Source organism: Plecotus auritus (assembly GCF_963455305.1).
Source record: "Plecotus auritus genome assembly, chromosome: 3".
Classification (NCBI taxonomy): Eukaryota; Metazoa; Chordata; class Mammalia; order Chiroptera; family Vespertilionidae; genus Plecotus; species Plecotus auritus.
Window position 1 is genome coordinate 19174050 of NC_137772.1, and position 12547 is coordinate 19186596.

Below are 12547 nucleotides of genomic sequence, written 5' to 3' on the forward strand. Positions count from 1 at the left end.
ACACAATATACAGATGATATATTATAGAATTATATACCTGAAACCTATACAATTTTATTAACCAACTAGAGGTCCGGTGCACGAAATTCGTGCATGGGGGAGAGGGGGGTGTCCCTCAGCCCAGCCTGCACCCTCTCCAATCTGGGACCCCTTGAGGGATGTCTGACCACCCGTTTAGGCACGATCCCGGGCAGTCGGACATCCCTCTCACAATCCAGGACTGCTGGCTCCCAACTGCTCACCTGCCTCTGCCTGATTGCCCCTAACTGCTTCTGCCTACCAGCCTGATCACCCCCTAACCACTCCCCTGCCAGCCTGATCGACACCTAACTGCTCCCCGGCCATCCCGACTGCCCCTAACTGCCCTCCCCTGCCGGCCTGGTCACCCCTAACTGACCTCCCTGCTGGCCTGATTGCCCATAACTGCCCTTCCCTGCAGGCCTGGTCCCCCTCAACTGCCCTCCTCTGCTGGCCCAGTCACCCCTAACTGCCCTCCCCTGCAGGCCTGGTCCCCCTAAACTGCCCTCCCCTGCTGGCCTGGTCCCCCCCAACTGCCCTCCCCTGCAGGCTTGGGTCCCCCCCCCCAACTGTCCTCCCCTGCAGGCCTGGTCCCCCCTCCAACAGCCCTCCCCTGCAGTCCTAGTCCCCCCATATCTGCTCTCCCCTGCTGACCTGGTCTCCCCCAAATGTCCTCCTCTGCTGGCCCGGTCACCCCTAACTGCCCTCCCCTGCAGGTCTGGTCCCCCCCAACTGCCCTCCCCTGCCAGCCTGGTAAACCCCAACTGCCCTCCTCTGCTGGCCTGGTCACCCCTAACTGCCCACAACTGCCCTCCCCTGCTGGCCATCTTGTGGCGGCCATCTTGTGTCTTGGAGTGATGGTCAATTTGCATATTACTCTTTTATTAGATAGGATGTTACTACAATAAATTCAATAAAAATTAAAAAGTAAAAAGAATGATTGAACCCAGTAGGAAAAAAAATTGTTTAGTACAATAATCCAAGATGGCTGAAACCTATCAATCAGAGTAATTAAATCATATGGCACATCAATAATTATAACAGTAAAAGTACCTTGTGCATATGCTATAACAAATGCCCTGGAAAAATAATCGTCATGCAGCTATTACCAAAATTAAGATAGATTACTACAAAAAGAAAACCAACTGAATAGGAGAACATATTTACCAATAATACATCTGATAAGGGGTTAATATCCAAAATTTATCAAGAACTCATACAACTCAATACCAATAAAATATAAATAATTCAATTGAAAATGAGCAGAGAACCTGAATAGACACTTCTCCAAAGAGGATATACAGATGGCCAATAGACGTATGAAAAGATGTTCAATGTCACTAATCATCAGAGAAATGCAAATTAAAAACACAATAAGGTATCACCTCATACCTATCAGAAAGGCTATCATCAATAAATCCATAAATAAGTATTAGTGAGAATATGGAGAAAATGGAACTCTCATGTACTGTTGGTGGGAATACAGATTTTTGCAGCCACTATGGTAAACAGTGTGAAGGGTACTCAAAAAATTAAAAATGAATCTGCCTTATGACCCAGTGATTCCACTTCTGGGCATTTATCCAAAGAAACGTAAAACACTAATTCAAAAGAATATATGCACCCCTATGTTCATTGCAGTGTTATTTAAATAGCCAGGATATAGAAGCAACCAAAGTGCCCATCAATAGATAAGTGGATAAAAAAGTTGTGGTACGTATATAAAATGAAATATTATTCAGACATAAAAAAGAATGAAATTTTACCATTTGCAATAGCATGGATAGACTTAGTTGGTATTATGCTTAGTGAATGTGTCAGAGAAAGACAAGTATCATATGATTTCACTTACTAGTAAATGTGGAATCTACAGACCAAATAAATGAACAAACAAAACTGAGACTCAGAGAGATTAGACAGATGTTTGCCAGAGGGGAAGGGGATGGGGGACTGAGCGAAAAAGGTGAAGGGATTAAGAAGTATGTATTGCTATTTATAAAATTGTCACGGGGATACAAAGTATGGCATAGGGAATATAGTCAATAATATTGTAGTTACTATGCATGGTGCCAGGTGGGTACTGGAAATATCGGGAGAACACTTTGCAAAGTATATGACATCTAACCACTATGCTGTACACCTGAAACTATCCTATATAATAAAAGCCTAATATGCAAACAGACCAAACGGCAGAATGACTGGTATGACACGCACTGACCACCAGGGGGCAGACACTCAACGCAGGAGCTGCCCCCAGCCCGCAGGCCCCAGGCCAGCCAAGGTAGATGCCAGCGGGGGCACCCCCCGATTGCTCCGCCGGTCACCCCACAGATCGACCCTGATTGCCAGCCAGGGCTAGGGACCCTACCTGTGCATGAATTTCTGACCTCTAGTCTATATATATAAAAGCCTAGTGACTGAATGGCAGAATGACCAGAATGACCAGTCGGCCAGTCGCTATGATGTGCACGGACAACCAGAGGGCAGATGCTCAACACAGGAGCTGCCCCCTGGTGGTCAGTGTGCTCCCACAGTGGGAGCAGCCGCTAATAGGCCTAGGGTGAGGACAAGTCTCTGCACCTATCAAATACCTGAGATAATCCAGACTCTGGCCTGACCCCACCAGCTGATGCAGGTACTCTAAGGTGTGTTCTAGAAAGAGTGGGGGGAACTGGCATGAGTGGATGGCAAGAGAGGACATGACTGTGGACTCCCTGGGGAGGCTGTCCTGATGGTTGAGGATACTGGAGCACAGCTGCCCTGAATATCCCCGACCTGGCATCACACATCAAGGGCATTCACCGAATGGCTTTGGGGTGCAAAGCTCTCTGCCAGGTTCCTCCGGGACACAGAACACACCTTTACCCAAGACATTACCCCAAAATAGCAGCTCAGACTAATTTCCTCATTCAGCAGCTTCTCAGAGGGCGGGTCCACAGCCGCTTGGCTGAGCGGGATGAGTGGCGCTCCCACAGCAGGCCGATCCCCACAGGCCATGCCCCCACCAGTGCATGAATCTGTGCACTGGGCCTCTAGTTTTAAAATAATACTGAATGTAAAGTGTAACTGAAAAGTAAAATAAAAAATATAAGATAAATACAAACCAACATGGGAAAAGAAACCTAATTACAAGGTTCAATTTCTCAATAATTATCTCAATTTCTTAATGTATGCTAAATGTAAATTAACATATACACAATGTTAGTAACTTACAAAGTGATTAATGCCAAGTATGGTTTTTCTAAGTCTTTATGCACATTCATTCATTTAATCTTCATAGCATTTCTATGTTAATGGTAAGGAAGTGAAATTTAAAGTGATTTGCCCAAGATCACAGTTCATATGCAGAACTTTAATTACTAGTTGTTTAAACTTAATAATTTAAAATGTATTATTTTTGGAATTCTCACTAACACATGAAAAATGAACTCAACATCTTCAATAATATAAGAAACTGTAACAAAATGAAATTACAATCAATGAAGTAAACTACCAAATAGTTATTAGTACCATATATTCTGTGATGATGGAAATGTTCTTTATCAGTGCTATCCATTGTTTTAGCCAATAAACACATGTGGTTACTGAACACTTGAAATATGCCTCAGTTATGCCTGGTGTAACTGAGAAATCAAAATCTTAATTTAATTAATTTTAACTAACTTTAACTTTAATAGCCACATGTAACTAATGGCTACTGTACAGGACGGCAAAGGTCTAGAGTACTCTAGAGCAGCAGTCGCCAACCGGTGGTCCGCGGACCACTGGTGGTCCGTGAGGTCCAAAAGGTTGGCAACCACTACTCTAGAGGGAGAGGAGTATGGTGATGACCAACACACATAGCCTTGACTTTGGGCTTAGTACAGGTATTCCTCAAAGTTTATCACCTTAACGGGTATCTTCCTTTATTAAAGTAACTTAGAGGCCCAATGCATGAAATTTGTGCAAGGGGCTCGGCCCTCGCAGCACCTCGCAGCCTTGGCTGGCCCTTGCAGCCCCAGCTTCATCCGGCAGGTTGTCCGGATGGTCGTTCTGCTGTTCGGTCTAATTAGCATATTAGCTCTTGATTATATAGGATAAGCTGTAAGACTATGGATGGGCTGGAGTAGACGTAGGGGAAAGATAATTATTGTCTCAATTTTAAGCCTTATAACTAAGGGACAATGTGAACAGAATGACTAGGCAGAAGATCACCTAGAAAACTGAGCAAACTATAAACCAGGGGTCCTCAAACTTTTTAAACAGGGGGCCAGTTCACTGTCCCTCAGAGCGTTGGAGGGCCGGACTATAGTTTAAAAAAAAAAACTATGAACAAATTCCTATGCGCACTGCGGGCCCGGGACGAGTCGGCTGCTAAGCAGGACAGGCAGCGGCACCCGGCAGGCCGGATAAATGTCCTTGGCGGGCCGCTTATGGCCCGTGGGCCATAGTTTGAGGACGCCTGCAACAGACCTAACAGATATCTATAGAACACTATCCAACAACAGCAAAATATCCGTTCTTCTTAAGTGAACGTTCTCCGGTACAGACCATCTGCTAGGGTACAGGAAAATGTAAAACAATACAATAATACAAATTGTATTCTCCAACCACAATGGAATGAAATTAGAAATCAACAGGAAAAAAAATTGGGAAATTTATGTATACACAGAAGTTAAACCACATACTTCTAAAAAGCATTTGGGTTAAATAAGAAATCAAAAGAGATGTTAGAAAATACTTTCAGATGAATGAAAATAAAGACACAGCATACCAAAACATATGGAATGCAGCTAAAACAGTACTTAGAGTAAAATTTATAGCTATAAATGCAGATATTGTCAAAGAAGATTTCAAATCAATACCCTAACCTTCTACTTAAGACACCAGAGAAAGAAGAGCAAACTAAACCTAAAGCAAATGAAGAAAGGAAATACAGATTAGGGTGGAAATCAGCAAAAGAAAAAAGAAAAAGAAATCAATGAAACCAAAAGTTGGTTCTTTGAAAAGATAAAAAATTGACAAGCCTTCAGTGACCAAGAGAAAACAGAGAACAGATCCAAATTAGAATACAAATGAGAGGCTATTACTACTGACCTTACAGAAATAAAAAGTACTGTAAGAATTACTATGAACAACAGTATGCCAATAAATTAGACAAAAAAGACATATTAGATTAAACAGACAAATTCCTACAAAGACAAAACCACCAAAACTGATAAAAGAAGAAACATAAAATCTGAATAGGCCTACAGTAAGTGAAGACATTGAATTAGTAATAATAATTAAAAAAACTATCCATAAGGAAAAGCCCATGCCCAGATGGCTTCACTAGTAAAGTCTAACAAATGTTTTAACAAGGGGTAATGCCAATTCTTCACAAACTCTTCCCCCAAAAATGGATGAGGAAGGAATACTTTCTAAATCATTCTATGAGACAAATACTACTCTCATACCAAAACCAGACAAAGACATCATAAGAAAACTATAGATCAATATTTCTTATGAATACGGACACAAAGGTCAACTAATGAATAGCAAACTGATTCCAGCAACATATAAAATGAAGACTATACCCAGAGTAAATGGATTTATCCCAGGAATGCAAGGTCTGCTTAACATCTGAAAACCAGTTACTGTGATACACTACAGCAACAGGGTGAAGAATAAAAACATGATCATCTCAATAAGACCCAGCAAAAGCATCTGAAAAAATCCAACAACCTTTTATGATAAAGACACTTGACAACTAGGAATAAGAAGGGAACTTGCTCAATATGATAAAGGGCATCAAAAAAGCCTCATAGCTAACATCATACCAGTGGAAGATGAAAGCTTTACCTCCAAATTCTGGAACAAGACATGAACTTCTATTAAACATAACACTGGTGATCCATTAGGCAAGAAAAAGAAATAAAAGTCATCCAACTGGAAAGAAAGAAGTAAAACTATCTCTATTTGCTGATAGCCTGACCTTTTATAAATAAAGCACTAAAAACTCCTAGAACGAATATTGAAATAAACAAGGTTGAAGGACACACAAAAATCAACAGTATTTCTATGTACCTACAATGAACAATACAAAAATATAAATAAGAAAATAATTCTATTTACAACAGGATAAAAAAGAATACAATACTTAAGAATAAATTCAGTAAGAGTGTAAAATTTAAGTCTGAAAACTTCACTTCAGACCCACTAGAATGGCTGTAATTTAAAAAAATCAGATAATGGCCCTAGTCAGTTTGGCTCAGTGGATAGTGTGTCTGTCTGCAGACTGGAGGGTCCCAGGTTTGATTCTGATCAAGGGCACATGCCTGGTTGTAGGCTCAATCCCCAATAGGGGGTGTGCCGGAGGCAGTCAATGAATGATTCTTTCTCATCATTGATGTTTCTATCTATCTCTCCTTTTCCCATCCTCTCTGAAATCAATAAAAATTTATTTTTAAAAAGTCAGATAATAGCATGTTTTAACAAGGAAGTAGAAAAACCTAAACCCTCATACACTGCTGGTGTGAATGTAAATGGTGCAGCCAATTTGGAAAAAAGTAGAGCAATTTCTCAAGTGGTTAATACAGAGTACCATATGATCTAGCAATTCCACTCCTTAGCTATATACCCAAAATAAATGAAAACATTCGTCTACACCAAAACTTGTACAAGAACGTTCATAGTAGAATTATTCATAATTGTCAAAAAATGGAAACAACCCAAGCCTATCAGCTGATGAATGGATAAATGTAATGTAATATAATATAATATATATATATATATATATATATATATATATATATATATATGGGACATTATTGCATAAAAAGGAATGAAGTACTGATACATACTACAACATGCAAGAACTTTGAAAACACTAGTAAGTGAAAGTCTCCAGTCACAAAAGGCTACATATTTGACTTCACTTACATAAAATGCCAGAAAGACAAATATATATATATATATATATATATATATATATATATATATAGACAGAAGCAAATTAGTGATTGCTTATGGGAAGGGGGAATGAGGGGAAAGGGATAGGATAGCTTTTAAAGGTGATAGTAATAACATATCACACTCACTAGGTTAGGAGAAACAAACTTTTTTTAAGGTATATGTATTGGCAAAGATGTAAATGTGTAACCTGATGCAACCACTTTTGAAAACTGACATCGTTTTTGAATTATCTTGCAAATTCCTGATGTGGTTATATACTCTACAGAAAGTCTCTTGCATGTATATGCACTGAGACACTTAACATGAATGTTTAAAATAGCAATGTCTGGAATATGAATAAAACTAGAAAGTGTCTAAATATCCCCAGAGTAATAGTGTATAGTCAGAAAATGGAATAATGTGTGTATGTACACATCTGAATGAAAATAATACAGATACACATCAATATGGAAGAATCACACAAATATACTGAGCAAAAGAAGCCACAAAAATATCTGCAATACAGAAATTGAAAATAAAGCACAACTATTTTGCTTAGAGATTCATAAGGTATTAAAATAATATCCAAAAAATGTAAGACTAGCACAAATACTAACTACTGAAGCAGAATAATATATGTATCTTACCATCCCTCTTAGGAAATCCTGTTGAAAGGAATCTCAAAGATGTCATAAGGTGTCCATTACCTACTTTTTGACCAATAAATTTTACTGTCGCTATTGCATATGGAAGACACTGTCTAGGTTTATCTACTGGTTCTGAAAATTCATTGTATTCATAGAAGTATACCTGAAAAATAAAGAACATTTTTATGCTGATTAATTTTCAGACTTGAATAAGCTCATATTAAAAAAAACCCTATGTAACTGCATGATATTATTTATTCATGTTTCCATATACCACTCCCTCTTCATGCTTTCTTCAACCTTTTTTTTGTGTGTGAAGATGTATGAATTTTTCCCCCCACCACATATTTTTTTCCTTGTGAAGCTACCAATGGTATCAGAAGCAGACACAATATTGTTTTTAGATTTAAAAAGTATTTTTCCACTCAAAGTTTGTTTTGCATATGCTGTGAATACTATACCATATTTTATTTGGTTGGAAAAGTTAACTAGGGCCCTAGCTGGTTTGACTCAGTGGACAGAGTGTTGGCCTGCAGACTGAAGGGTCCCAGGTTCAATTTTGGTCAAAGGCGCATGCCTGGGTTGGGGGCACGATTCCCAGTAGGGGGTGTGCAGCAAGCAGCCAATCAATGATTCTCTCATCATTGATGTTTCTTCTATCTCTCTCTCTCTCCCTTTCCCTTACTCTCTGAAATATATATATAAAAGCCTAATATGCAAAGTGTTCCCTTGTGTGTTTGATCGTTTGCTATGACGTGCGCTGACCACCAGAGGGCAGCACGGAATGAAGGCAGGCCCTGGCTAGCAGCTGGCAGCCAGCAGCCACTAGGGACCCTGCAGGGGTCTATATACTAGAGGCCCAGTGCACGAAATTCGTGCATGGGGGGGGGTGTCCCTCAGCCCAGTCTGCATCCTCTCTAATCTGGGACCCCTCGAGGGATGTCCATCTGCCGTCAGACATCCCTCTCACAATCCAGAACTGCTGGCTCCTAACCGCTCGCCTGCCTGCCTGGCTGATTGCCCCTAACCGCTTCTGCCTGCCAGCCTGATCACCCCCTAACCACTCACCAACCAGCCTGATTGATGCCTAACTGCTCTCCTGCTGGCCTGATTGCCCCTAACTGCCCTCCCCTGCTGGCCCAGTAACCCCAAATTGCCCTCCCATGCAAGCCTGGTTGCCACCAACTGCCCTCCTCTGCAGGCCTGGTCCCCTCCAACTGCCCTCCCCTGCAGACCAGGTCGCTCCCAACTGCCCTCCCCGGCAGGCCTGGTGCCCCCCAACTGCCTTCTCTTGCAGGTCTGATCCCCCCAAACTGCCCTCCCCTGTGGGCCTGGTTGCCCCCTAACTGCCCTCCCCTGCAGGCCTGCTCCCCCCAAACTGCCCTCCTCTGCTGGCCTGGTCACCCCCAACTGCCCTCCCCTGCAGGTCTGGTCCCTCCCAACTGCCCTCCCAACTGCCCTCCCTTGCAGGTCTGGTCCCTCCCAACTGCCCTCCCCTGCAGGCCTGGTCGCCCCTAATTGCCCTCCCTTGCAGGCCTGGTCCCTCCCAACTGCCCTCCCCTGCTGGCCTGATTGCCCACAACTGCCTTCCTCTGCTGGCCATCTTGTGGCGGCCATCTTGTGTCCACATGGGGGCGGCCATCTCTGACCACATTGGGTTGGCCATCTTGTGTGTTGGAGTGATGGTCAATTTGCATATTACTCTTTTATTAGATAGGATATTAAGAGCTAATTAGAAAAATAAGCATAGCTTAATGCATTTTACATATGGGAGCATATATATATATATATACTAGAGCAGTGGTTGCCAACAGGTGGTCCGTGGACCACTGGTGGTCTATGAAGTCCGAAAGGTTGGTGACCACTGTACTAGAGGCCCAGTGCATAAAATTCATGCACGGGTGTAGTCCCTAGGCCTGGCTGGTGATCGAAGCACGAGTGTCTGGTGTGGAAGGTCAGGTCCCAGCTGACCTCTGGGCCCTGGGCAGCACCTGGGGCCCCAGGCCCCTACATGCTCCCCTCCACTTGAGTCATGGCATGTGCAGATGTGTTGAGTGCTGCAGGACGCAGCGGGCTGGGATGCAGCATGGGCCTCTGGGCCTCCCAGTGGTGCCGCATGGAAGCCAGGCGGGCAGCGTGCTTTCTCCTGGCCGGCCTCACAGACTGCCTCCTGCATCACCTGGAAAAGGCCATGTGGGTATGGGGTGGGCTCCTTGAGGATGCCCAGTACCTGAGTACAGGGGGCTTACCTAGCGTGTGAGCCCTGGTGTCCCCTGGGGAGTGAGAGCGAGCTCGGCGGACACCCCGCATTCTCACCACACTTCTGTCCCTGTCATCCCCACCCCCAGGTAGCCGGCAAGAGGTCACAGCCCCCTGCACGGGTACCGCATCCCACATCGCCGACACCTGCCATGTTCTGCGCTGCCCCGTGGTGGTCAGTGCATGTCATAGCAAGTGGTCAAACTTCCAGTTGAACAACTGCCCAAGGGGACAATTTGCATATTAGGCTTTTATTATATAGGATTTCTAGAAGATTTAACTTCATTTAATCATATCTTACCTAATAATAGACAAACAAGTAAATTGACTGCACCTCCGCTACGCCACCAGCCAATCAGGAGTGATATGCAAATTAACCCAACAAAGATGGAGGCTAATTTGCATACACAGATGCTGAGTGACGGGGCGGGTGGGACCCTTGCATCGTTGCCATGGGAAGGCGGGGCTGGAGCGGAAAGAGGCAGCTCCTGGAGCAGAAAGAGGCGGCTCCAGGGCCTGAATGGAAGGGGGCTGGGCCAGAGTGGAAAGGCGGTGCCGGCTGCCAGGGAAAGGAAAGCCCATTCTAGCACGAATCTTCGTGCATCGGGCTTCTAGTATATGTTTATAAATAATATGTATTATATAATTTAATCTTCTGTAGAAGATTAAAGGTCTACTGTCTCAGCAACACAGGACAGAAAATAATCATTTCACATGTAATGACCAATATAAAAGTCATTTCTCCTTTTGTAAAGTACAAAGAATCAGTAACATTATTTCAAAATAGCCTTGTTTGTATTCTTTGCAAGACAGAAATTAACCTATGGAACATCTAAATAACAGCAGACACTGTACTTTGCCCTGGTTGCATGGCTCGGTTGGAGCATCGTCCTGTATACTGAAAGGCTGCGGGTTCAATCACCAGGTCAGGTTACATATAGGAGGCAAGCAATCGATGTTTCTCTCTTTCCCCCTTCCCTTCTCTCTAAAATCAATGAAGCATATTCTCAGGTGAGGATTTAAAAAAAAGGCAGACACTATACTTTGAACAAAGTTAAATATAAATCTGAAAGCCTTTCTTCTAAAATTCTCAGGTAAGTATTAAAACATCTTTCATTTTTTATTTATTTAAGATCATATTATATTAAATGAATTAAGAGATTTTCCTGTAGTATTTTGGGAAGTTATTTTAAGTCTTGTATCATACAATATGAAGCATGTGACTTTCGTGACTTTCAAGTAGTCAAATGAACTAAAACATTCACATACTGCTGAATTGTAGGCTTGTAGCTCAATGGTATCTTTCAGAGAAGGTATATTTTTCGACAGATGGCAATCAAAGTTAGGACAAGGATCCAAAGAAACCTTGTTTTTATCCACTGAAGGCTGGATTTTCTTCACTTTTCCAAAGAGAACCTTAAAAAAAAAAAAAAGGCAAAAAAGAAGGTCTGTAAAAATACAACAAAACACTTTAAACTTTCATACACAGAGAGTTGTGAAGCAAGCTCTGTTTTAAAGAAAGAAGTATGAAAGAGCTTTTTGGAGCTTTTTAGTATGTTCCAAATTTTCTAAAATTAGCATGTATTACCTTTTAATATAAAAATAAATTATGCCTTATGAATTTGATAGTATTTGAGGCCTAAAAATGTAAGAAATATACGAAACGAATCAATGATTTTACATGAATATACACACATCCTAAGTCATACAACTGAGCATCCTGCTTAGCTTCTGTGATTTTAGTAATCTTGGCAAAGCTGCAATTAACCAGAAAGTATATATTAACTAATTCGTTGATGCTTAAGATTTGACTGTCAGATTTACTGTTTTCAATTTTGAGTGATTTTAGACTTTCAGAAAAGTTGAAAAACAGTTCAGAGTTCCCATATACCTGTACCCAGTTTTTCCTAATGTTAACATCTTACATAAGCATGGCAAAATTATCCAAACTAAAAAATTAGCATTTTACAATACTATTAACTAAAATAAGCAATAAGAGTTTAGAACCTTAGTGTAAGCCAGAATAATTCTAATCAATGTTTGAGGAAGGACATTTAAAATATTCTGACATTAATTATGGTCTGAACAAGAGAAAGAATGATGATCAATTAGGACAGGAAAAAAATATACACTGGGAAGACAAAGATGATAAAAGCTGCCTTTGCTTACTTGGAGTTTTAGTTTATGCTACCCACCCTACTAGAGTCAGATAGATGGAAATTTTGAATGATGCTAATGATGACAGTAATAATTATTATTTGTTTTACATAATGTAACTTAAAAACACTAACAATTCATATGTTCAGGTCAATTTAAAAGAAACTGAATATAATATTTAATATTTGTTATAGGCTACCTACCTTAAAAATTATAATACTTTCTACATTAATGCTTCTACTATGAGCATAATTCAAGGCAACATCAACATGTCTAAACATATAAACTCCAAGAAGAGGATTTCCTAGTATCTTCAATGTAGACGCTTTGGTACTTATCCCATTCTTATATATCTCAGCCACATCCCTCTGAGGAAGTGCTAAAAAGCAGAACTGTTCTTCTAGTTCTCTGCCATGTCTTCCATTCTCACGCATCTCTGTCCTAAAGCAAAACAAACAACATGTAGTTAAATGAGAATAACCACAGAATTTTTAAGTAGAAAATAAACATTCCAGCTTAATACAGTTAGAAAACAAGACAATTATTGATAACAG

The 12547-nt window shown here is 41.3% G+C and overlaps 1 protein-coding gene across 1 annotated transcript in view; it reads right to left on the reverse strand.

The window, feature by feature from the left end:
- Window positions 1-12547, reverse strand: part of TEX15 (testis expressed 15, meiosis and synapsis associated) — a gene marked incomplete at its 3' end in the record, with an annotated part of 94290 nt that overhangs the window by 23819 nt on the left and 57924 nt on the right. Inside the window, exons 5-7 of the mRNA XM_080659014.1 lie at window positions 12197-12434; window positions 11106-11252; window positions 7578-7740 (exon numbers count right to left, since the gene is read on the reverse strand). Coding sequence (XP_080515140.1) covers window positions 7578-7740; window positions 11106-11252; window positions 12197-12434 — 548 coding nt within the window. The remainder of the gene's footprint in view (window positions 1-7577; window positions 7741-11105; window positions 11253-12196; window positions 12435-12547) is intronic.